Source organism: Saccopteryx leptura, chromosome 11 (assembly GCF_036850995.1).
Source record: "Saccopteryx leptura isolate mSacLep1 chromosome 11, mSacLep1_pri_phased_curated, whole genome shotgun sequence".
Lineage (NCBI taxonomy): Eukaryota > Metazoa > Chordata > Mammalia > Chiroptera > Emballonuridae > Saccopteryx > Saccopteryx leptura.
The window spans coordinates 70,163,605-70,189,294 of record NC_089513.1 but is presented as its reverse complement, the minus strand read 5'-3'; the positions used below and the strand labels follow the sequence as shown (position 1 = coordinate 70,189,294).

Genomic DNA, 25,690 nt, shown 5'->3' with positions numbered 1-25,690 from the left:
ACTTGAGGGGGAGTGGGGAGCCAAGCCTTGCACTGACAGGGCGGATGGCCACCTTCCAGAGGCAGAGCTGTCTGTCCCTCACTGAGTCTGGGGCGGGGTTGGGTTGGTGAAGGAGGAGGCAGGTACAATGTTACTCCTCTCCAACAAGTCAAGAGGTTTATCTGCCTCACATTATTGTACTTCCGGCAACTGCTTATCAGTCCTAAGAAGTGTGGTGTCGACCGTTATCTTAAATCGTTATTGTAGAGGGACCACTTGACAATCATGCGGGGGAAGTAAACCCTCAACCTCCTTCCTCTGACTGGGCTCTGTGTCTCGCCTTCCTTCCTCAAGGCTCTGAGCACCTGTCACAAGGCCCCACACCCCACTGTCCTTAGCTCTGACTGTTCCCAAGCCCACGGAAGTGGGAACCACATCGGCATGTCCATGATCATATCCCCAGGACCAGCACAGTGCCTGCACATACATGGTCATCACATGGTGCACATTTGCCAAATGAATGAATGATTCTCTAATGGCCTCATTCCATTCAATCACTGTTAGTTAATTGGGTACCCATTGTGTGCTAGACACTGTTGTTTGGGAGATAAGTGACCATGGGACCAGCCTGAAGGAAGTCTTGGTCTCCAGAGTGGGGGCAGAATATAACTGTCAGTATACCCTTAAATACTTTTTAGAATAATGTAGAGAATGAATAAATCAATCAATGACAAACAACTTATCAGAGCCACCAGGGAGGAAGGAGCCAAGTCCAGTGGGAATACAGGAAAAGGAACCACTGATCTACTGGGGGGTGGAAGAAAGCTTTGTTGGTGGAGGAAGTGGTGTGATTTCAGCCCTGGGGGACAGGGAATTAGCCTTAAAGACAGGTGGGGGAAGGGAGCATTCCGAGTAGAGGGACCAGTAATGAGCAAGGACATGCAGGTGTCGAATTCCTTCCTGAGGCTGGAGCAAGTGACAGGAGATGCCTCATTGGGACCAGGCCACATAGCATATATTTCCCAGGAGATGGGTACAGGTGACCTCACAATGGGATTGAAACACTGGACCATAATGAATTGTAGAAAGAAAAATCTCCCGCAGTGGGCATTATAATTAATAGACTCATCCTGTTAGGCTCCATCCAGAGTCATTCTGTGTAGAGATAAAATGTGATTAATCGTCTCAGTAAATGCATTTCCAAAAGCACCAAGGGAAAATCTAAGGACCAGGTGCCAATTACCCCAGGTTTTGGCAGTAAGGAGGGAGCAAGGGCACAGCCAGCATTTACATCAACCCCAGGTCAAGTGCCTGGAGTGTCTGTCTCCTGGCACAAAGCAGAGCCTCCCAGCTTCCAGTTCCAGAATAGAGTCCTTCCCCTCCTGGCCAGGTAGCTAGCCTCCCTGCTTGGACTCTGCCCCCAGAACTGGAGATGAGAAGCTAGGCTTGCTGCTTGAGGGCTCCTGGGACGCAGGGGGGCTGCCTGTAAATCTGCTGACTCGGGCTGCACCAGGTGCTGCATCGTGCACAGCCGGGGAGGCCCCAGTCTTCAGTGTTTGTCCCTGCTTATCTGCCCATTTCCAGCTCAGATTTGGGAATTTTTAGGCCTAGAGGGAAAGTCCCTTGAGAGGAATGTTAGAGAGACAGAGAGAGCACCAGATCCCCCTGGAGAGCGCGAAAGGAAAGGAAAAGTCTGCCGCCGCGGACGCGCGGAAGGGCGCGAGCCGTGGAGGGCGCGTTACTTTGCCCGAGACTTTGCAGTTGAGCACAGAAGACAAGGCGACTGAGAGACAGGCGGGGAAGCCCAGCCCGAGGGTGGGGGCGGGGAGGCGGCTCAGTGGGCCTCTGGAGTGTGTGTCTGTGTCAGTGCGCGCCTGTGTGTGTGTGTGTTTGTGTGTGTGCGCGCGCGCGCGTGTGCGTGTGTGTGTCTGGCGCCTGTCCAACGTAATTTCCCATAAACCACATGCCTAAATCTCTTTAAAAGGCTGTGCCGAGGAGCTGGCCGGCGGAGCCGGCTGGGGAAAGTGAAAGTTCGCCTGGTGCTCTCCGCGCCGCCGCCGGCTCTCCTCACTCCCGGGACAGCGGCACGGCCCTCGGCGGGGCCCGGACTCGGCGGCGGCCAGCCAGCCAGCCAGCGAGCGAGGGCGGCCGACGCGCCCGGCCGGGACCCAGCTGCCCGCATGACCGCGCGGGGCGCCGCCGGGCGCTGCCCTCCCACGGTAAGCGGCGGTCACCGCGCCGGGCCGGGCTGGGGCTGGAGCGGGGCGGCGGGCGCGGCTCCTCGGACCGGAGTGCCCGCGCGCGCCGGCTCCGCCGTTCCATCTTTGCTTGCGGGCTGCCCGCGGCCCCGGGGGCGCTCGGGCAGAGACCCGCCGCGGCCCTGCAGCTGCGCTTGGGGCTGCGGCGCTTCCTTGGGAAAGGGAAGGCTTGTACACGCCACTGCACGGAGGGATACAGCGAGCTACCCGCTGGCAGAAGAGAGGGGTTCGCAGTCACGGGCAGAGGCTCCATGTCAGCTAGGGGACCCCTACCGCTCTCTCTTTTGACGAACCATCGCCAAGGGACAGGCAGAGTGGCTGTGCGCTGAATGTGGTGCCTTCCCCAGCAGGCACCGTCCTCATCGACCCCGCACGTTTTTTCAGGCCCTGCTGGGGAGTGGGAGCTTCTGGGAGGAGAAAGCTCAGGGGTCATCAGTTTATAGAGTGCCAGGGCTTGTGCCCACGACCTGCTGGCAGAATGAAGAAACTGGGCAAGCCGCTGCTTGTTCCAGTTTACCGATGGAGCTGCTGGGGACTTAGGTGGCTGGAACAAGTCTGTTTTGGGGACATCAGACATAGTCGCCTGAGGCTAGCTCTGAATCTTTTTCTTGCAAACTCAAGTGCAGCTCACTGGGGAGACCCTGGGCTTGGTGGTGGGGAGAGGAAGGTGGGAGGAGGGTGTGGTGTTGGGGAGCCGTGGACAGGGGCTGGGGCTGCTCGGGACTGCAGGGGAGGTCCTGCAGCTACTAACTACTGCGGGCAGGAGCTGCCGCAGCTCCTCGAAAGTGTAAGGTTCAGGGTGCACTTTTAAGGAACAGTAAGAGGTGTCCCGGTGGGTGTGCTTCTGAGGAGCCCTGGAGGAGAATGGGAGGAGAAACCTGGGAGAAGGGACGTGGAAAATGTTTGGAGGGCCAGGGAGGGGTTGCAGGTGCAGGGAGAGGGAGAGCAGAGCAGACCCACAGGGAGGAAGAGCCCAGCAGGGAGAGGAGACGGGGCTGAGAGGGGCAGTGTGGAGGGGAGGGCAAGGGGGCAGGCAGCAAGACCAAGAGGAGGAGCTGGAGGTGAGACGGCGAGGGAAGCGGAGGACAGCTGTTGATGGGGAAGATGGAACGGGATGAGAGGCAGGTGGGGATGGCCGGCCGGCCGGAGATGTCCCAGCATCTCAGCACAGAGTGCTTCCTGGCTGCCCCAGAGGCCAAGGCTGGTGGGAGGAAGGAAGGAGGGGTGCGAAGAGGCAGCCTAGCCCGAGGCAAGCTAGAGTGTTAACCCTTGGGTGCCTGTGCAGATCCTCCTCTGAGGCAAAATGGGGGCCCAGGGGCAGGCGTAGCCCCCTCTGGCCATCTTCACCGTCAGCCTCCCACGTGGTGGCTGCACTCTCTTCACACCGGTGCCTGAAATAGCTCCCAAAGCCGGGCAGCCCTTGCCGTTGAGCACTGCCCTTCCCTTGCTGTCCTCAGACATCAGTGTCTTGAGGTGCCTGCGCTCAGGATGTCTGCCTGAGCATCCCCTTCCCCTGGGCCGTTTCCTCTGCACCACTTAGACCAGGGCCTCTGAGCCTCAGTGGCCGCCAGCCTGGGGCAGACGTGCCTTCTGCATGGCCCAGTTTCCTCCTGCAGGTCCTGAACCAGAGGTTCCTGAGGACCTGGACAGTCAGTCCCACCCAGGGTTACCTCCTCACTGCCCAGCAGAGCCTGAACCCCCCCCCCCCATGACTACCCTTCCTCTTCCACACTCTGCCTCCATCCACCAGTCAGCCAGGACCTTCACCACATCCTGGGGCTGAATGGGACTGGGCCGTGCTATGCCTCTTCCCTTCAGGTCCTCCCTTCCTTCCCTCCCTGTCATCCATTTCTCCCCATCCTTCCCGGCCTCACCGAGGCCCCTCCTCCTGCAACACCCTGGTAGCTGAGCCAGGGCCCCTTCTCCCTGGTAAGAGCTGGCAAACATTTGAGCCTTTAGCTACATGTAAATCAGCATGTCACTGTAGGCTGTTTCATAGCCTGCTTGTGTTTTTCCAGGGCACTGTTTATTTGCAGTATTTGTCTCATCATCTGGATTACTGAGCCAGAGCCCAGAGCCCAGGAAGGTGCCAGCCCTCACCCCGCCCTGACAGCATTTCTCTGAATCTGAGGGCATCAGCTGCCAGGAGGCCGCATCAGGCTGGGGACAGAAGCCCACGGGTTTTTTTTCTACCTCTGGCCAGAGGAGGGGAGACTTAGGGGCAGGGAGAGGGCTGAGGGGTAAGGGGGATGGAGAGAGGAAGGAAGGGGGAGGACAGGGTGTCGGGAGCTAGTCCCTCCTCTCTGGTGGTGAGCAGCTACTGGGCCAGGTGGGTGTTGAAAGAGGGGAACAATCTTAGAAAATGTCCTTACTGTGTTGAGAGCTTGGCTGGCGGGACGCACAGCCTGATAGGGCTCCGATAGGCAGGTGCCCGCCAGGATGGCCTAGAGCTGGCACTGCTGCTGCCTCTGATAAACTTTGACACACACACACACCCAGAACTCCAGAGTTCTCTGGCGTGGGATAGGTTCCCAGTGAAACTGAGTTTGGGCCCCTGCTTTTTCCAGTAGCAGAGCCAGACCTATGTGGAACCAGGTGGGAGGAAGGGCTGGGCCCAAGTGTCTCCGGCTCCAAGTCTGGAAGCAGGTGCACGAACATGAACTTGAGAGGAACGGGCAGCTCCCCAGGCGCCTGGCTCAGTGTTCGATGTTGCAAGAACAGAAAAGTGGGTAGAAGCGAATCGTGCAGTCAAGGAGTTTCCTGTGTAACTGGAGCTTAGACTGGTGGACGTACCTCCCAGGTCCTCGTTACTGTTCCGTATGTAGTGAGGCTCGGCCTGGGCTAGTCTGGGAAGGGTTCCTGGAGAAGATGACGTTTGGGTCGTCATCGAGGGAGGGCAAGGCTGTGCCGTGGCTGTTAGGCAATCCCAAGAAAGCTGGATTTGGGGGGTGTTGTATCTGGGGAGAATGAGAGCGGGGGAGAAATAATGCTCTGTCTATCACAGCCATGGCTGGGCCCCCGGCTACTGCTGGTCTGTCTCCTGGTGAGCAGGAGTATTACCGAGGAGTCATGGCTCTGTAGCCACGTGATCACGGATGGACACCTGCAGCTCCTGCAGCAGCTGGTGAGTATGTGGCCAAGCTTGCCCTGCTTCCTCTTCATTAAGAAAACTGAGGCAGGAACCAAGGAGCAGGCTCAAAGAGAGGGTTGACAGGCAGAGAAATAGGGCTGTGCAGGACATAGCCCTACTTTCCCAAGGTCAGAGCCTCAGACCCCCCAAACCCTGAGTCCTCTCTGACTCCCCTGCAGGCAGGGAACAGGATGGGCTTCTAGCTGGTTGCCTGGGTGGACAATTGCCTGGAATGTCAGCTGTGGACTCTGAAGAGTCTTATGGAGCCTGCTGCCTGTCCCTCAATGGGGTGCTTCCTCTGAGGAGCCAGCGCAGTCTGCCTGCTGTGTCCAGATGTTGCTCCTAACTCCTAGACTCCCACACGTGGCAGCAGCCTGGTACCAGGGCCACAGCCAGCTTTGGAGCAGAAGCTCCTGCCTAACTCCCAGCCCTCCGCCCTCATCGCCCTGGCTCTTGCCCGAGCCCCGGGGCTGGGACGGCCTGCTGACCCTGGCCACGAAGGAGCCTGTGCTTCATTCTGATCAGGCCAGCAGAGTTGTCAACAGTTTCAAACATGGCTCAGCCAAGCAGAACCGGGCTGCTGTCATGGCTGCTGTCCTGCTCAGAAGAGAATTTACCATCGTCCCTCTGGCTAGCCAGGCAGGGTGGGGCACCCCTGGCGAAGGCCAGCTCCAGGGCCCTGCGCTTGGGGCATATAAGTTGGGCCTCCTGCCTCTCTTATCCCTACACTTTTCCTCCGGCATGTAGCTGCCACAGAAACCAGGGGAAACCAGGAGCCACTCTCTGAGGCTTGGAATCCCAGAACCACTGCTTTGGGGGACCAACAGGGGCTTTCAGGGCATTTAACCCCAGTCCCTACAGATCCTGAATCCCCAGAACTTGTCTAGCTTCTGCTTGAATTCTTGCCGTGACAGGGAGCTCACTATCTCCCATAGGAGATTGTGTCCTATATTTTCCATTAGATAGTTCTCCCCGATAACAAGCTGGGATCATCAGATTTCATGGGGTGGGAAGTAGAAGGGCCCTCTTCTCCTTCTACAGCCCTCTCTTGGGCGAATGGGAGGCACAGGTCTCTCCCATTTGTCTTCCCAGGTGTGGTTGGGAAAGGTGGGTGAGGACCAAGCCCCGATCCACCCGGAAACTCTGGTCCCCATTGTTAGGCAAGCTCAGTCAAGCTGCGGACCCCGCCGCCACTGGCCCGCTCTCTCTTACAGATTGACAGTCAGATGAAGACCTCTTGCAAAATCCCCTTTGTGTTTGTAGATCGGGACCAGTTGGTGAGTTATGGCTATTTACAAGGCCCAACCGGTATGCGCTTCTCAAGGGTGGGCATATGTGGGAGTGAGAAGGCCAGAGAAATCCGAGAGCTGGGCAGGGTGAGGGTATGAGGATCCCTGGGTGCTCGAGTCTGGGGTGCCAGGCGCCAGGGCTGGGCAAGGTGAAGGGCTGCCATCCCCTGCTGCTTCCTCTGCTGGCCTGGCACATGTCAAGGTGAAGGGCTCCTGTCCCCTGCTGCTTCCTCTGCTGGCCTGGCACATGTCAAGGTCCTGCTCCGCGCCAGGCACGTTTCTAATTCAGTCTTGATGGAAGCACTGTGTGGGGACACTCATCTTGTTGATTGTCCCCAGAGAGATGAAGGGAGAACAGCTAGGAAGTAGTGGAGTCTGACTTGAACCCAAGCAGGCCGGTTGTAGGGCCTAAGGCAAACCGATACTTCCTCTGGGTCACGTGCTTTGCTTTGGGGTGCCGCCTCCATCCAGCGGACAGACCAGCAGCGGCCAGGGCACCCAGCCCTGCCCCTCCTCCCCTCCTACCCCACCCCTACCTGGAGCATCAGGTTTGGCCTCCCCATCAGTTGCCTGGACCATTTCGAGAACCTCCCAGATGTTCTCCCCACTGCCTGGCACCCCTCTGTTCTGCCACTAGGGGAGCTCTCGGAACCCGAACCTGTTACTTCCTCTTCCCTCCCCCAGATCTGTCGGGGGGGCCCTCACTCTAGAGGAAAGCCCAGGCTGCTCAGCCTGGGGTTCATAAGCACCAGTCTCCACCACACAACCCGCACACTACCCCCTTTCCCTGCTGCCCCGTGCCCCCCAGCCTTGGCACAAGCTCTTCCCGATGCCTGTAATGCCTTTCCAACACCCCACACCCCTGCTCTTATTTGAGCTTGTTCATCTCTGCACCTCATCAGAATCGCTGTGAGGCCCGGAGAGTTGTCTCTGTCTCTGAGCTTCTCCACCCCTGACCCACACATACTTCTGTTAGCTCTGGAGACCTCACGTCCCGAAGAATACCCTGTGTATTTTATTCATTCGGTGCTAAGAACACAGCGCCAGGTCAGAGTCTCTGTTGAGGCAACAACCATCCTTTAGGGAGCCAGAGGTTATTCCCTGAACCATCAGGTGTCTTCAGGACCTCTGGGGCCTGAAGGATTAGAAGGAAGCATGTGACAAAGGACTTCATGTGAAAGCAAGCCAGAAGAGAGACAGAGAGAATTTCTCCAGGACCCACTGTCCCTATGCTTCTTCCAGAAGTCCGCAGCTCCCTCTAATCAGAATCCGCGTTTCCCTCCCTCTACCCCGACCCCCGCAGTGCCAGATCCCAAAGAGAGAGAAGGGCAGGCCAGCCGCGGGCAGCGTCCCCCTTAGCAGGACGGTGGTGCGGCCTGTGCCCGGGGTCAGGGTAGGGCAGGCCAGCCGAGGGCAGCGTCCCCCTCAGCAGGACGGTGGTGCGGCCTGTGCCGGGGTCAGGGTAGGGCAGGCCAGCCGAGGGCAGCGTCCTCCTTAGCAGGACGGTGGTGCGGCCTGTGCCCGGGGCCAGGGTAGGGCAGGCCAGCCGAGGGCAGCGTCCCCCTTAGCAGGACGGTGGTGCGGCCTGTGCCCAGGGTCAGGGTAGGGCAGGCCAGCCGCGGGCAGCGTCCCCCTTAGCAGGACGGTGGTGCGGCCTGTGCCCGGGGTCAGGGTAGGGCAGCTGCAGCCCCGCTAGGGTGGCACATAGCCTGGGTTCCCAGGCCGCATCAGCCACACCATCGACTCCAAGTTCTTTTTCAGAAAGACCCCGTGTGTTACATCATGAGGGCACTTCCCTTGGTACAAGACATCCTGGAGGAAACCATAAGCTTCAAAGACAACACCTCCAACGCCAACACCCTCCTAAAGCTCCAGGAACTCTCTGTGAGGCTGAAGGAGTGCTTCCCCACGGTCTACGAAGAGCAGGACAAGGTAGGAGGGCCCTGGGGATGGGGGCTGCGTCAGGGCCGAGGAGGGCTATGGCGGCCCTGCCCCTGCCCACGTGGACAGAGTGCCTGCCCTCCGCTCGCCCCACATCACCGTCCACAGGGCTGTGGCGGCCCTGCCCCTGCCCACGTGGACAGAGTGCCTGCCCTCCGCTCGCCCCACATCACCGTCCACTCACTCTCTCATTCATTCCTTCATCCCACAAGCCTTTGCTAGAGGACTTACCATGCAGGAGGCGCAGTGCTAGGCCTTGACATTGGCTCCATGAACAAGAGCGACCTGGTTCCAGACCTGGTTCTGGAGCTTGTAGTTAAGTGAGATTGGCAGCCATTAAACAAACGGTAACACAGGCAAACAGAATGACAAACCATGAGGACCCTTCCTTGGCTCCACAAGTAGTTAACGACTGCCTACTGTTCTAGACACTAAGAGACAAAATGCAGGCGGAAACCCCCACATCCGTGGCGCTTACACTTGGGGGGCGGGGGGGGGGAGGCCGGGAGACAGAGAACAAAACCTAGGGCAGCCCCGTGGTGTGTCAGGCGGCAGCAGCTGCGTGGTGGAAGAGATAACCGGGGAAGGGAAGCCCTGAAGGGGGCGGGGAGGAAGAGGCAGGGAAGGCCTCCGAGCAAGAAAAGAATCACTCGAGGCCCAGTGATGGGTGAGTTAGGAAGTGACAACGTTGATCAGAGCATTCCAGAACCAAGAATGCTGTGCACGAGGCCCCGAGGTGGGCAGAAGTGGGCACATTCAGGGCCCAAAGGGTGGGCAGCATGGCCAAGAAGGGCGGAGGGGGGAGAAGGCGGGAGCCAGGTCCCTTGGGGTCCTTCCGGTGTGAGATTTGGCCTAAAGAGCGAGGGCAGCCGCAGTGAACAGGCGACCGGCCTTACCTAGCGTGCCCTGTCAGGCTGTTCAGGTTGCTGTGCGGAGAAATGGGCCGCAGGAGCAGGATTGGAGGCTGGGAGATCAGCAGGAGGCCCAGGGCCCAGCCAGAGACTGGATTTCGCCATGTGGAGGTCAATGTCAGTGGCTGGTGCCAGATCGGGGTGAACAGAGAGAGAGAGAGAGAGAGAGAGAGCTCGTGCGCCCAGGGAGACGGCGCTGTGGGAACTCGGCTCCAAAGGGCGCAGACAGGGAGAGAGGTCGCCGGAGGGAGTGTGGGATAGAGGGAGGAAGCCTTTTTTAATAAGAGGGGTATTAAAGCTGTGGTTTTTCAATATTAAGAATCACTTGGGGAGCTTATTTAACATTCAGATTCCCAGCGTGCACCCCTAGAGAGTCTGAGTCACTGGGTCTGTGGGTGGGCCTCGGAATTTGCATTTCAACAAGCCACCCACCCTATGGGACACTTGTGAATGCCCACAGGACAGACTCCAGGAGGGACTGAGTGGTTGAAGTTAGAGGAGCTAGAGGGGGGATTCAGGGCTCCCAAGAGAGAAGACCCAACCTCTGTGGACACAGGTGGGCACCTGGGACCTTCTGTCTGACGGTCCCTGTTCTCTGCAGAGAGAGGGGCAAGAGAGTCGGCGTCGCTCTTTCTGCGACAGCCCCGGGGGAAGCTGGCCAGGATCGTGGTTTTGAGGAAAGGGGCCCAAACTGGATAGTCCATTTGGCCAGTGTCACCTGGCTGGCGAGTGATGGAACACGAGGCCAGGTCTTCTCGTTCCTATATCCCTTCATTCTTTATCTGGTAAACATCGATGAAGGGCTTACTCTGCACAGGCTGTGGGCACACAGCGATGCCTCATAATGTTCCTCCCTGTGCAGCTCAGTTTCAGGGAAAACTGGGCAGCTGGAGGCCATCAGCAAGTAGGCCACAGGTAAAGCCATAGGCGTGTGTGTGGCACTGTCCGGTATGTGTGACACACAAGATGGGCCCTGGCTCTGCGAATCACCAGAGTCCTGAGAAATGCCAGCATTTAGAAGTCAGGTGGACGAGGGCAGCCTGGTCAGGAGACTGAGAAGGAGCCGCCCAAGAGTTGGAAGGAGAGCCAGGGCTGTACGTGACGTTTCTCAGAGCTCCAGTGGGTGTGGGGAGCCCAGGCCTCCCAAGCAAAAGAGAAAAGAGTAGCTTACCAGACAAGGCTGGGCTGGGGCAGCCTTGGACCTCCTTCCAAGATGCATCAAGGCCAGAGAAGTACCCACAGCCCCATGGCCTGCTCCAGCCCACTCTCTACAGCATAGCCACTCCCATCCACCTCCCCAATAACCCTTCAGATGTGTTCTCTTTGCTCTGTGGATAAGGTTAACAGTTCTTGACATGGCCAACAAGGACCAGCTGGACAGGCCCTTGCTGACCTCTCTCAGTAGTATCTCTCACCACTCTCCTCCTGGATGGCAATACAGTAGCCACTCTAGCCTACTTTTAGTCTTTAAATAGTTCAGGCTCTTTCCTGCCTCAGGACTTTTGCACCGTCTGTTCCCACTAGATAGCTCTTTCCAATTCCGCCTCCTTCCCTGGTTAACTTTTGCTCATCTTTCAGTTGGTTCTTAGGCACATTTCCCTGAGGCCCTGCTACATACTCTCTGATCATTTAGCACTCTTTCGTAGGCCTCACTGTATTTGTAACAATGGGTTTAGTGCCTCAGCCTTGCTGGGCTCAATGTCCAACTTGGCCAGTGATCACCTCTCTTGTTTATTGCATGATTCCCAGGTAATTACCACATGCCTGACACGTGCGTGAATAAATGACATACCTCCTGGCCTCAGGACTGATTCTGCCGCAAACCAGGGGAGAGGGGAGGGAGAAAATGAAGGAGAAAAAGGAGGCAGATGTGAGAAGGACCAAGGGAGTTTGACAGACGTGGGGCCCCGTACTCATCCTTCCCTGGGGGGGATCTACTCTCTTTCCAGGACTGTGTCCAAAATTTCTCTGAATCGCCCGTCCAGTTACTGGAGAAGATCAAGAATGTCTTTAGTGAAACAAAGAACCTCCTTAAAGAGGACCATAACATTTTCAGCAAGGATTGCAACGACAGCTTTGCTGAATGCTCCGTCCACGGTAAGCACCAAAGGGGTCAGCAGGTGTGGGGTGGGAGGAGGGTGTGTGGGACAGAAGAGCAGGGATTGGGGGGGCACGTGGGGCTGGAGGGACCCCCGGGAGGCAGCCTGGCTGCTACTCACGCTCCTGTGTGTGTGGATGTGCTTGTCTTGTGTACATATGTGGCTTTGTGGACCTCTGGGTGGTCCCAGGCACATGTCTCTTCTGACATGTGTGTGCATGCACACCTACACATGTCTGCATGTCAAGGCAGTGAGAGGGATTATGCTGGTGGCTGTGAGGTTAGGGACCGGAAGAGAAGGCCCTCTGGGAGAGCCCTGGAGGCATGGAGGCTTTCCCCACCGGCTCTGCAGGCTGGCCGACTGTGTGGGGGGTTCCGTGGAGAGAGCAGAGGCTCCGTCTAGGAGGCCAGGCCCTTGCTCCAGGGACCCTGCTGCGAATCACCAGGAGACCCTGGCTCCAGAAGTCCTCAGGATGCCTTGAGTGTCCCCTCAAGGGACAGGCAGGATTTGAAGTCTGAGCATCATTCAAACTCTCCCAGGGCTGGCACCAGCTGCACACGTGTACCCTGCGTGTCCTCGTCTCTGCGTCCTGTGTCACGTGTGCCCTCCTCCATGCAACCTTGCTCTCCGAGGCAGGGACTGAGGCCCCACCGCTGCCAATGGCCAAGTCCAGTCTCCTTGTTTCAATCCCAAGGCCTCAAGCCTTGGTCACAGTCCAGCCCCAGCCTGTTCCCGCCTGTGGCTGTGGCAGTGTGCCCCTTGCTGTGCATGAAACCACCTTGCTGCTTCCAGCCAGAGCCATGTCTTTGGGGCTTGAGGGTGTCTTGTGTTGGTTCTGAGGCGCTGCTCAACCTCCTGGTGGCTGTTGCTCACCCCCGGCTTGGTGTCTGGCCAGCTGGAACCCCGGCAGGAGCTGTGCTCTGTCTTTCCTGACCCCGATCCTGTCTGTGCCTCTCAGCCCCGCTCTTCGCTCTCTGTCTCTAAGACCCTGTGGTTTGTACCTTCCCCGCCTGAGGTCAGTGATGTGAGCGTCGGCTCCTGTCTCGTCCTGCCTTGCCCTGCCCTGCCCTGTCCTGTCCTCAGCCCCAGGGCTGAGCTAGGGGATGAGGGGACCTCCCAGACCCACTGCCCCTTCTCAAGCCCTTCTGGGAAAGCTGTGCTGGAGGCTGGTGACTCTATCTCCTCCCCGTCTTTCTCTCTCCCTCTCTGTGGTTCTTTCAGATGTGGTGACCAAGCCTGATTGCAACTGCCTGTACCCCAAAGCCACCCCTAGCAGTGACCTGGCCTCTGTTTCCCCTCAGCAGCCCCTTACCCCCGCCACGGCCCCCATAGCTGGCTTGACCTGGGCTGACTCTGAGGGCACAGAGGACAGTTCCCTCTTGCCCAATGAGCAGCTCCTTCGCACGGTGGACCTGGGCAGTGCCAAGCAGCGACCACCCAGGAGCACCTGCCAGAGCTTTGAGCCGTCAGAGAGCCCAGGCGCCGAGGGAGGCGCCAGTGGAGGCTCCCTGCCGCCGCACCCCTCCCGCGAGGCCCCTGTTCCTGGGATGGAGGACATTCTTGACTCTGTGTTGAGCACTAACTGGGCCTTAGAAGAGGCCTCCGGAGAAGCCAGCGAGGCTCCTGCATCCCGAGGGCCAGAGCCTTCCTCCTCCAGGCTGGGAGGAGGCCATGTCCAGCCTGGGACCACCAGACCCAGCAAATTCATCTCAGCATCTCCGCTCCCCACGTCGGCCAAGGGCCAGCTGCCAGTGGATGGAACTGGCACCCACTCGCCCAAGGTGGGCCCCGTGAGACCCACTGGCCGGGCCCGGAGTCACACACCTGAGAAGACAGATGGTCCATCTGCGCCGCCCAGAGACGGCCAGGAGCCAGGCTCGGCCAGGACCCCGTCACTGCATCCGAAAGGCCTCAGTGGTCCCTCCACCCTCTCCGCTCAGCCACGGCTCTCCGGCCGCCCCAGCCTGGGCGCTGTGCTGCCCCCTGGGAAACTGGAGGGCAGGAGGAGCACCAGGGAGCGGAGGAGCTCCACCAGGCTGCACGGAGCGCGAGCGAGTGCGGGGGCGGCCGCGCCCCTCGCCCGTTTTAACCCGGTTCCTTTGACTGACGCAGGCCGCGAGCAGCAGTCCTCCGACCCCCAGCCCCGCGGCTTTGTCTTCCGCCTGCTGGTGCCCGGCGTCATTCTGGTCCTGCTGGCCGTCGGCGGCCTGCTGTTCTACAGGCAGAGGTGGCGGGTAAGAAGAGCCCGATGACCAAGAGGCAGGCGCCTCCTGAGGACGGGGACACAGCCGGGTGGAGGAGCAGGTCCAGCTGGGGGCAGGCTGGCCGGCGCTCCTCCCCCTGGGTGCTGCGGCCGCCCAGAGACAGAAGGCTCGCTGAGCACACAGGCGGGGAGGCTGAAAGGAGTGAAGGGTTTCTTCAAGACTGAGGAGGGCTCAGGCTCTGAGGTCAACCAGAAGGGCCGGGGCAGCAAGGAGTGGGGAGACTATTCCTGGGCAGAAGCAGGATGACAACCCTAATGGGAGGCGACTGATGCTGTGTGGGCCAGGACAGGGTGTTGCCTGGGAGCCCTGCAGTGACTGGGGCCAGAGGACCCTAGGGTAGGGGACAGCTTGCATCGGGGGAGAGATGGGGCATCACCAGCAAGGAGGCCTCCGGAGCTCCCCTGGCCCTGTGGCTGATCCCCACGTCTGGGGCGCTGGGGGAGACTTTGGTAACTCTCCTCGACTCCCTGCCTGGGAATGGGGCCACAGTCCCCCAGCTCCTCAGTGAACCTGCTCTTTTCTGTCCCCAGAGCCATCGAGAGCCCCAGGCAGTGGATTCTCCCACGGAGCGACCCGAGGGCAGGTGAGAGTTTGGTCTGGGTTGGCTCTGTAGTCACGGGGGGGAGGGAGGGGGCGTCTTGGCATCTGTTTCCCCTCTAGATTTGGGGGAGACCTTCTCCCACTTGCAGTGGAGCTCGGAACAGGAAGGGGTGGAGAGGAGGAAGGGTGTCTCCCTTTTCCTAGTTATTGGACACTTTTCCTGATTTCTTCGTAGGGACAGGCAGTCCTGGGTCTCCTAAACCTGAGAGGGTTAAAGCAGCCGTGTGGGGGTTGGGGGCTCAGCTTAGGGGGTCTCCTTACTCCCTGGCCTCTGCTGGAGTCTGAAGCCAGCCCTGTGCTCTGCCGGCAGCCCCCTGACCCAGGATGAAGACAGACAGGTGGAAATGGCAGTGTAGAAGGAATTCTAAGGTAAGAGTCTGATGCTGGATCTCTCTCCACCCCTTAAAATTAGCTACATCCTTTTGCAGTCACCATAACTTGGTGACTCCACACCCCCCCTCCCAGGAGGCCCACACACCTGACTCTCACCCCTCTCTCCTACCCTGTTTTCCATCCTTCACCAGGGCTGGCCAGCTCTCCCCTTTCTGGGTCCCCAGGGCCCCTCCATTCCCTCCGCCCCACCTGAGGCCAGGCGCTAGTCCCTCCACATTGGGTTATTATTTCTGCCTTGGGCTTCTAGTCTTGCAGCCCTCGTCCACGCCAGAGCCACCCAGACCCCCTTGTGTAAGGTCTTTCCTCTCCTAGAGAGTTTGAGAGGCTGTGCCCCGCCCACCACTTCAAACCCACCCTGCTCGGCTGGGCTCCCACACTGCTCGCTGCCCTGCCTACCTCTGCCGGCTTCCTCCCTGCTTGCACCCTGGATTGACCCTTCTCCTCGGCCGAGTTCATTCCTGCCTCCCTGCTTTTAGATTCACGGAGCTGTAGATTCTTAGTCTTGGAAGGGCTCTTAGAGGTCATTTGGCGCAGCATCCCATCCTGAAGGGGCCTCCCCTCTCTGCCTTCCTGACCGGGAGTCACCCCGTTTCCGATCACACGTTCTGAGAGCCAGGCAAGCTCCCTGCCATCTCCCAATAGCACCGTGAGGAAGTCCTTCCTCATGTGACGCCTAACTGGCTTCCCTGCCACCCCCACCCCTCCAGGAGGTCCTCCCTCCTGTTCTCCTGGGAGCTGTCCAGTGTCCAAAGCCAGTTATCCACGTCCCCTTTAAGAATTCTCTAAGCTAAGTGTGGCCAAGTCCCTCAAACATTCCTTATATGATATGGTTTTCAGACCCCTCACCATCCTGGTCGCCCTCCTCTGGACACACTCGTTTGTCAATGTCCCTCTGAAAATGTGGCGCCCAGCCCTGGACACAGTGCTCCAGACGTGGTCTGACCAGCTCAGAGTACAGTGGGACTGTCACCTTCCTTGATCTGGACAGTGTTCTGCTTGTCGCACAGATTAAGATTGCATTAGCTTTTTTTTTTTTTTTTTAACAACTGCATCATATGATTGTCATATATTGAGCTTGTGGTCTATTAAAACCCATAGTTCCCTTTCCCATAAACCTCTGTCAAGCCAGACCTCTCTCCTGTACTTGGACAACTTAATTGTTTTAACCAAAGTGTGGGAGTTTATCTTCATCCTTGTTAAAACCTCCCCGTTGGTTTCTGCCCGTCACCCGAGCCTACCCGAATTGCTCTCCGTCCTAATTCTGCCTCCCTGGCCCGCCCAGGCTCCTGCCCATGGGTGGTGCCTCCCGTTGTCCTCACCCACATTGTTGATAAAGACGTGGCCCTCGTCACTCCTTGTCCCGGGCTCCCTGGCCAGGCGGCCCGCCCTCCGCCCCCCCTCCCCCCTCCCCTCCCCTCCCCTCCCCTCCCCTCCCCTCCCCCCACAGTGAGCCCCAGGAAGTCCACCTTCCTGACGGCTCCGTCACCCTCTGGGCGCTCCTTTCTTCAGACCCCTCTACTCTCTTGTATTTGGTTAATACTGTATCAATTTGCACTTACTTGGATGTTGTTTTTACACATTTTTAGTTCTTATTTTCTGTGTATGCGCACATTCTGCACCCCCAAGAAGGCTGTAAGCCCCTCGAGGGCAGGGACTGTGTCTTCCACTTTTTTGGCATTTCCTTTCCTATCCCAGGTTCTGATACAAAGAGGGCTTCTCTGCACTTGCCAAGAACTCAATAAATGTTGACCGACTGGCTTCAGGGCTGACTGACCGATTGACTCTGGCCAGCTGTCTCTAACCGACCCAGCTTCTGGCTGACCGGTTCACCAGCTCATTGACGTTTACTAGCTGACCAGCATGCTGGGTGACTCTGACTGACCAATTAACTAGCTAGTAATCGCCTAACTGGTTAGTGTTGATGGGGGGGAGCGCGAATTGGCTGACTATCAGGCTTAGTGCCTGATTTGCTGATTGGCTTGTTGGCCGGCTATTGAGTTGTTTCCAGTCACACCCTGTGCCTAATGCAGGCCAGCACCTTAAGACCTTCCCAAGTGTAGGGTGACAGGTCTGGACCACTCCTAGGAGATAGGGGACCTGACCAATGATCCAAATCAGGGGAGCCTATTCAGAAAAGAGTGACAATAGGACATCTGGAATCCTGGGGTCGGTCTACCTTGTAGGTATAGAGACTGGGTCAGGTGGGTGCTGGTAGGGCTGTTATGATGACCCGGACCGGTCGGGTCTGTTAAGCAGAGGATGGACAGAGGTCCCTGGGGACTGGAGCTCAGGGCTGCACCACCCTCTGACTGGTTGCCAGCCTGTCCCTTCAGTCTTGGCTGCCTGCCCAGTGCAATCTCACCTTTCACTGCCTGCCTACTCTCAGGCCTTCCTCTCAGGATTTCACTCACAGAAGGGACCCAGGGTAGGGGCCACATCCAGGTGCCCACCTTGGATCAGTAGGTACAGCCCTAAGGTGGTATCTAGGCCAGGAGGCCAGGCACCAGGACTCTCAGGGGGATTCAGGGCCAGCTCCAAACTGCCGCTCCGATAGGAGAGATGGGAGAGGGACCCTCAGAAAGAAAACACAACACCAGACCCTCCAGTGCAGGGAACCAGGAGACAGGGCAGAGGACTGCGGCTCACCCACTTATCCCTTTGCCTCCTGGCCCCGGCCTGCCTGTGGCCCAGCTGTACCCAGTGTGGCTCGTGTCCAGTGTATGGCCCGCCCTTACTCTCCTTCCAGAGCATGGGAACGGGCCAGGAGCCAGAGCCTGCGGTCCCATCTTTCCCTGCCCATCCCGGGCTCGGCCAGTAGGGCCTATGGACGGTCAGGGAGGAGAGCGCCACACAGGGTTCAAAGTCAAACTGTTGGACAGAGTCCAGGGGATTTCTGATCTGGGAACAAAGCGTTCTGAGGATGCCGGGCAAGGGGACAAGGATGGGGGTGGAGGGGGAGAGAGCGGGCCCTGACTCCATGGAAGATGCACGAGGCCGAGCCGGAAGGAGAGCTGTTTAGGGGTGAGCAGGCCAAGTGATAGGGAGGGCGTTTCCTTCTCCTGGAATGTCTCTGGTCTTCCTCTTCAGTTACCTCTGCTCTTCCGTCATGTTGTGCATGCCGACCCTCTGTAATGAGTGATGTGGAGGCGGGAGTGAGAATTCTCTTCTCTGCTAGAGTTAGCAAGTTGTACCCTTGGCGCACTGACCGAGGCCAGCGAGGTGGTCTTGCCTGAGGAGGGGTTCTAAGGACACTCCAGTGCCCCCTTCCCTCCCTGTCAGACCCCTGCGCTTGAGCAGTACCCGCATCAGCCCTGCTCAGACCCCCACCAGGCCGCATTACCTCCCTCCGTGGCCCCTGGCTCCCCAGGAGGAGGTAGGAGGTGAGGGCAGTCTGGCCGGCGGCCTGGACCGCTGCCAGAGAAAGCTTCCCGGTTCCTTGCGGTGTCTGGGGTGGCTGGGAAGACGGGGGGAAGGACGGGAGGAAGTCCTGCCTGCAGCGCCGCCAGCAGCCCACAGGAACGCTGCCCTCGGCGACCCTCCCTGCACCCCCACTCGGCTGACAGGCCTTTCTTTCTCTCCCCTACAGCTGGGCGCACAGGACATTCTCTCCATGGCAGAAGACGTTATGGGGGGTGTCCGTCCCCCTCCTCCTCAGCCAGCCTCCTGGGAATATGGCCTGCCCACCATGAGAGCTCTTGCCTGCCAGGACTAGCAGCCGGGCTGGGGTCCCTCCACCCTCGACCCTGAGACTCTGGACTCACTAAGAGAGGGCCGGAGGATGCCCCCCACGCTGCTGATATTTATCATGGGCCCTGGAGGCTCCATTCGCTTGAGGGAGGCTGGCGAGCCCAGCTGAGGCCCCTCTGCCCGCTAAGGGCTGTGCTCTCCGCCCACTGCCCTCCAGGCCAGCACCTGGGCCAGGGACCCAGAGGCCCGTGGATGTGGACAACGGGGTGGGCTTTGAGGAGTGGAAGAGCCCTTGTGCCAGGAAGACGTATCTGATGCCAAGGGGTTTCTACCCCCCGCAAGCAGGGACTCGTCCCAGGGAGAGACGCGTGAGACTCGCAGGGCGGGGCGGCACCGGCTCGGTTTCCCGGAAAGGTGTGCGCCCGCCCCGCAGCCTGGAAGAGGAGGCCCGCTGGGCTGCGCCACGGCCCGGCCCGCCCGCTTGCCAAGGTGTCCTCTGCCGGCTGCAGCGGGAGAGCGGAGGCCAGCCCTGCCCTCAGGACCTGCTTGGCTCAGACGCCAAGGTGACGACCAAGTCTGGCCTCCGCCCCGCCAGCCCTCCAGCCAGCGCCGCCCGAGTTCCTCCGGGGCGCACAGAGGCTCCCGCATGAAGGAAGCCATTGCACTGTGAAGACTGAACCTGCCTGCTGTACAGCCTGTCCGTCCATCCCACGAGCGAACGTCTGTCCATCCTCGCGCTCCGCCAGCCTCTCCCCAGCTTCTGCACTGAGCGCCTGAGCCGGCCTCACCGCCAAGCGAGGGAGCGTCTGAGCCTCCGCTGACCAGGACCTCGGCTCCCTGGGCGGGGCCGGGGGGGACTGCTCGGCCACCAGCCAGAGCAGGTCTTCAGGCTGTGTCGTCGGGGGCAGCTTTCTGCATTTTGCACTTTGACGTTCCCAAGAGGGAAGTGACTAGGGGGAGAGAGGAAGGGTGGGGAGGGCAGAGACAGACACAGGGAGGGTGTTTGATGTGATGGGGAGAGGCGCCTGCACCCCTGGGCCCTGTCGCGGACCCCGGCAGGCACAGGGAGAGAGGGTGGCTAAGTGGGTTGTCCCTATTAGCATCAGCTCTTACCCCCACCTACCCTCCCACGACCACCGACCACCGGCTCTCTGACCAGGCAAACCAGGGTAGGAGAGGGAGCAGGCTTCTGCTTCCAAGTCTGCCTTGAGGGCCTTGGCTTCCTGAGCCAGCTGTTGGCTGCAGCTCCGGAGCTGAGCAGCAGGTGACAGGGCTGTCAGGTCCCCTTGGTCCCCTTGTGCTGCTGTGTCCCTCCTCTCCTGCTGCCTTGGGCCCTTCCCTGAGAGACCCACCCTGCCTGGCTGCGGGGCTGGGGCCCATGACCTTCCCCCCTCCTGCTTTTGAAAGTAAAGGTCTACTGGCCTCGCCTCCCCTGCCCGCTGCTGACAGCTGAGGGAAGAATGCAGAGAACTTTCTGCAGGGGGCTCCTTCTTCTAGTCATAGACTCTATATCTGATGCTAAAAAGTATGTATGTATTTAAAAGTGGAAGGAAAATAACAGAAAAAAGGCATTCCTCCTCCATCCCCACCCCTTGAACGTATTAGTATTTTAAGTCAAGAAAGCAAAGGGCTTCTGCGATGGGTTGGATTTGCTTTCTTGACGCAGGAACGGGAGGGCCTGGGCCTCCCTGGGGGTCCCCCCTGGCCCACCTGCACAGGAACCCCTTCTTTTTCTCTGAGAAAGCCGAGAGGGAACATTGGCTCACACACTGTGAGATTTTGTTTTTATACTTGGAAGTGGTGAATTATTTTATATAAAGTCATTTAAATATCTATTTAAAAAATAGGAAGCTGCTTATATATTTAATAATAAAAGAAGTGCACAAGCTGCCACGTGTGAGTCACAGGAAAAGTTATTTGGGGGTGTCGGCACAAGTGGGGGTGGGTGGGCATCAGCTGTTGGGTGAGACCCAGCTCAAAAAGCTCTTCCCTAGATACACGGGGTGGGGAGGTCCGCTCCAGGTTGCAGCCATATTGCCAGAACCTCCCGCATTGGTGCTTCCCGAACACCCTCGTCTGCGTGTCTGTGTAACAGGGAAACGGCAGAAACCAGCCAAACCTCAGCCTGGCCACCAGCCCCTGCTCCAGCCCAGCCTGGGAAAGTGGCTGGTTGGGCTCTGTCCAAGGGTGAGGGGCCTGCAAGGACCAGGCTTCTGAACTCTGACCCCTGCTGTCCAGGGGACAGGGAGCTGGCCAGGTCCTGGCAGAACTCTAAGGTGGACGGGCAGTGTCTTTGGACCGCCCCGTGGATGAAGTTGGGAGGGGAGAGAGCCAGCAGGCTGTGGGAGGGACCGTGACCATAGGGCCTGATCCTACTGGTTGTGGAGAGGAGACAGAGGATGCCTTCCGGTGGGGGGGGGGGAGGGGATGTTGGAGGTGGGCAGAGTGATGGAAGTTCAAACACACACCCTGGGCAAAGCTGTGATGAGAGGGGCCACCCCATCCCTGAGAGTGAGGTGGACAAAGTTTGGGGTCACTCACTGGTTCTCAACCCTGGCTTACCTAAGAATCACGTGAGTTGTTTCAAAACCCTGACACCCAAGCCCCACCCTAGGTGAAGAAAATCAGCATCTCACGGTGAGGCTCAGACAGCAGGCGGCAGACATTTCTAAAGACATCTCAAGTGATTCAAATGTGATCTGCAGTAAGAAGTCTGGAGAGCTGCACTGTCTCGTGTAATGGCTGTTTGATTAAAATGAAATCAAAGTAGACCTTCAGTTCCTCAGCCGCACTAGCCACACCTCACAGGTTCAGCTGCACAGAAGGAAAACATTCGCATCCTAATCAAGGAACTCCAATTGGACCGTGCTGCCCAGAACACGGGGCCCCTGCAGTTAGGGGACCAAAGTTCCAGGACTGGCACCAGGCAAACCTGGCCAGGATCTAAGCTCCCAGGTGTCCCAGCTATCAATCACTTCTTGTGCCCATAACCGCCCCCCACCCCCACCCCCTCCTCTTTACTTCCCTTATGCTAGCTCTTCCTTTTCTTTCTTTCTTTTTTAAATCAAAAGCCCCTCCAAAAAGAAATGTATTCATATTTTTTTTTCTTCAAGTCTCAACTTAAAAGTCACCTCCTATAAGAAGCCTTCCTAGCTGGGCCCAGGCCCCCGAGGCCCAGCCAGGTCCTTCCTCCCCCGTGTTCCCCGGAGCCCGCTCGCCTGTCAGTCCTACCTGTCTGAGCTGTGGCAGGAGGCGGGGCTGCGTTCCTCCCTGCATCCCAGTGCCAAAGAGTTCCGGGCACACAGTAAGTGCTCCATAAATGTCAGAAGATTGATACAGCCTCAAATGCACGAGCGGGCATGTAGTCATGCAAATTCTGACCTGATTTAGTTGGTGGCCTTTTTAGGGCCTTAATGGTACTAGCTAATGGCATGTGTATTGAATAGCTACAGTTCAGTAGCCGACCAGAGAAGGTGTTTTCCGCGGAAGGGTTTCCCAGTTTCTGAGGGAGATGGGGCTGGGTGAGAACCCTGATTGGATGGCTGGGGCTGGGATGTATATTTCAAGGCCTTTAAACAAGGATTGGCGAGAACAACCCCCCCCCCAAAAAACCCACATGAACCCTGCCCTTCACCTGGGTTTCCAGAAACCTCAGGAGGTATCCAGAAAAAAAGGCCAGAGAATCCCAGCCAGGCTTTCCTGGGCGTCAGGTGTCACAGGGCTGCTTCAGAAGAGTCATATCTATAGAACAGGAGTCACTCTGGATTCAGAGCAAGAGGACTTAGGTAGCTGACCTGGCTCTCCTACTGCCTAGGCGTGTGAACTTGGGCAAGTTTCCCATTTGTAGAACTGCTTTAAGAACACAAGCCAGGCACACCTGGTCTGAGGTTTAAATGAAGGGAGGCACCTGTGCGCTCCAAAGGTCTGCCCTCAAATCAAGGGTGTTCTGGTATTGCCCCACCAGTGGGTCTCACGGTGCCCAGACCGGATGCAGTCCCCTCCGAGCAGGCACTGGGGACCCAGGATGCTGCCAGGGCCTGGCTGTTCTTGGTGGCAGGTGGCAGAGTTGGAGGCACCCCTAGGGTGAGGATTCAGGTACTTCAGGGATTTCAGATTGGAGGGAGGGGCCAGGTAGGAGATCGGAGGAGAAAGTGGCTCTGGGCGGGGTCGGGTGTCCGTTACCAGGCAGGGTCAGGAACTCTGGTTTCGAGTATGCAAGCAGACGGCCAAGCCAAACCCCAAACCATTATCCGGCCAGAGACAGGAAAGTGAATCAGAGATGACCAGGAAGAAGCCTGAGGTTAACCTCGTGCAGACTGCGGGCCAGAGTAAGGAAGGGGTTGGTGGGTGTCTGGGGTCTGGATGGGTGTCTGACGACCCCTTGAACAAGGTGTGAAAGTCACGGGTGTGTGGGTAGTGACCAGGCAGCCCTGAGGCCCCGTCAGCTGCTGGGCAGCCCTGGGTCAAGAGCCCGCACTGAAGTACCCTCCTCCAGGGCAGCACTTCTGTCCCCTGCTTTTCCGCTCCAGTTTCTGGGAACGGAGGATGACCAGGCCCTGCTGCCCTGGATGCTGGGACTGCTGAGGGAGCAAGATGGACCACGCCAGCCTGGAAAGCCCCGTGGCAAAGTGGCCGAACCACAGAGAGGCTCGCCCCCTGGCGCCCTGCAGGGGCTGCAGCTGTGGTGGCCCATTCCGGGTCTGGGACTGCGGGAAAGCCCACCCTGAGCGGTAGGTTGCTTCCAGACGGCACCTGAGACTAAGCTGTTTGTCCCTGTTAGAAACCCCCGGGGAAGAGTTTGTACACCATCAACATTAACGTGATGTTAATCTAAACTGACTGTTATCATTTAAGATGCTAATGATAATCCCCAGGGCGATCATTACAACAGAAAACAACAGAAAATATATGACAATAGAACCGACAAGGGAATTAAAGTGATATCCCTGACTATTTTTCTTTGAAAGCCTCATTCTCCAACTGTCAGTGAGACACTGGGGAGCCCTAAGTTCTGAGGAGAACAGTCTCCTCCCCCCCCCACCCTACCCCTCACCTCATGCAACCACCCATCCCTTAAGATAAAAGACCCAATGTTCCTTAGTTTTCCAATGCTTTCCCCAAATAAGCCCTGTTTTCTCCTCATGCTACCGAGGCCAGCTTTATAATATCAGTTTTATAAGTAAGGGCTCTGAGGCTCAGAGGGGTTAGGCAATAGCCCAAGGACACGCAGCCAGTAAGTGTGAAAGGAGGGACTAACATAAGGTCTGTCTTATTCAAGTACAGGGCTTCTTCCTCCATAGTTCAGCTCAGTGCTTGACCACCAAGAGGCTGGCTTCCTTGTCCTTTGTTCCTGTTCCTAAGTTTTAAAATATCAAATGTGTACCAAAGTAAAGAGCTGGTGAAAGGAACCTCCCTGAGCCCATCACTGCAATAATTATGGCCGATCTCAACCCATCTGTATTCCCACACATTGTCCCCTGGCCCTCCCCATTATTTTGAAGCAAACCCCAAATATATCTTTTCAAATGTGAAACTTTCAATACATGTCTTTAAAAGGTAAGAATTTTTTTTTTAATGTAACCGCAAATACTATTAACCACCTCTGAAAAATTTATAATTCCTTAATATTATCAAATATCTAAGTCAGTGTTTCAATTTCTTTGTCTCTTAAATATATTTTTTTAGAGTTTGTTTGAATATAAACCCAGATAGTATGCAAACTCTGCAATTGGTTGGTATACTGTGCCTCTTTTTTTTTTTTCTTAAGTGAGAAGCAGGGAGGCAAAGAGACAAACTCCTGCATGCACCCCAACTGGGATCTACCTGGCAAGTCCCCTATGGGGTGATGCTCTACCCATATGGGGCTGTTGCTCCATTGCTCAGCAACTGAACTATTTTAGCACCTGAGGTGAGGCCATGGAGCTATCATCAGTGCCCAGGGCCAGGTTGCACAAACTGAGCCATGGCTGCAGGAGAAGAAAGAGATACAGAGAGAAGAGAAGGGTGGAGAAGCAGATGGTCACTTCTCCTGTGAGCCCTGGCTGGTAATTGAACCTGGGACATCCACGTGTCGGGCCAACATTCTACTTGTGAGCCAACCGGCAAGGGCCTATACTATATCTTTTAAGTCTCTTCTCATCCATAGCAGGGGTAGTCAACCTTTTTATACCTACCGCCCACTTTTGTATCTCTGTTAGGAGTAAAATTTTCTAACCGCCCACCGGTTCCACAGTAATGGTGATTTATAAAGTAGGGAAGTAACTTGACTTCATAAAATTTATAAAGCAGAGTTACAGCAAGTGAAAGCATATAATAATAATCACTTACCAAGTACTTTATGTCGGATTTTCGCTAAGTTTGGCAGAATAAATCTTTATAAAACAACTTACTATAGTTAAATCTATCCTTTTATTTATACTTTGATTTCTCCATTACCACCCACCATGAAAGCTGGACGGCCCACTAGTGGGCAGTAGGGACAGGTAGACTACCACTGCTCTATAGAATGATTCCCCCTCTCTTCCCAACCTCCACCCCAAGCAGTTTATCTGCTGAAAAAAAGTGGTTCATTTGTGCCATGCAGTTTCCCAGATTCTGTATTTTTCTGATTGTAGTGCCATTGGTGTCACTAACGTGTCCTCTGTTCTTATAAATGGGAAGTTAAATCTGAAGACACGATCAGATTCAGGCTCCATTTTTTTTGGCCAGCATACTTCACAGGTGCTGATGTGTATGTTGATCAGGAAGTATATAGGTCAGATGGTCTCTTTTGTCCTCATGACATTTTTATCTGCGAAACTTGGCACCAGTTTAAAGTCTGATACTAGAGGAAATATTACATAACGGTAGATCACTGTTATAGTGGAATTTTTTGCAGTCATTAATAATCAAAGTTTTCAAAACATATTGAGTGATATGGGAAATGCTTATCATTTAATGTTAAGGGGGAAAAAGCAAGAATAAAAAAAATTTGTATGGTGTGCCATATTTCTACACAGAAGGAAAAGATGAGAAGAAACCACTCATAGCAAGCAAAGAAAACAACAATGCTAATAGGTAATAGAGGCTTTTACTAAGAGTAATAAGGATAATGGGGGATTTCTCTTCTTCCTGTAGTCTTTCTGTATTTTTCAAGTTTT

At 56.9% G+C, this 25,690-nt stretch overlaps 1 protein-coding gene across 4 annotated transcripts in view; it reads left to right on the top strand.

The window, feature by feature from the left end:
* CSF1 (colony stimulating factor 1) overlaps positions 1-20,437 on the top strand; it is a 29,103-nt gene extending 8,666 nt beyond the window's left edge. Inside the window, exons 2-10 of one of the 4 annotated variants that reach the window (XM_066352558.1) lie at positions 1,964-2,198; positions 5,242-5,361; positions 6,582-6,644; positions 8,418-8,588; positions 11,458-11,605; positions 12,829-13,841; positions 14,402-14,454; positions 14,782-14,840; positions 18,451-20,437. In XM_066352558.1, the coding sequence (XP_066208655.1) occupies positions 2,160-2,198; positions 5,242-5,361; positions 6,582-6,644; positions 8,418-8,588; positions 11,458-11,605; positions 12,829-13,841; positions 14,402-14,454; positions 14,782-14,827 (1,653 nt within the window). In that variant the 5' untranslated portion in view covers positions 1,964-2,159 and the 3' untranslated portion in view covers positions 14,828-14,840; positions 18,451-20,437. Of the gene's footprint in view, positions 1-1,816; positions 2,199-5,241; positions 5,362-6,581; positions 6,645-8,417; positions 8,589-11,457; positions 11,606-12,828; positions 13,842-14,401; positions 14,455-14,781; positions 14,841-15,701; positions 16,178-18,450 lie in introns of those variants that run through there. The other 3 variants (XM_066352560.1, XM_066352557.1, XM_066352559.1) reach the window with 3 other exon arrangements.
* The last annotated feature ends 5,253 nt before the right edge of the window (positions 20,438-25,690 follow it).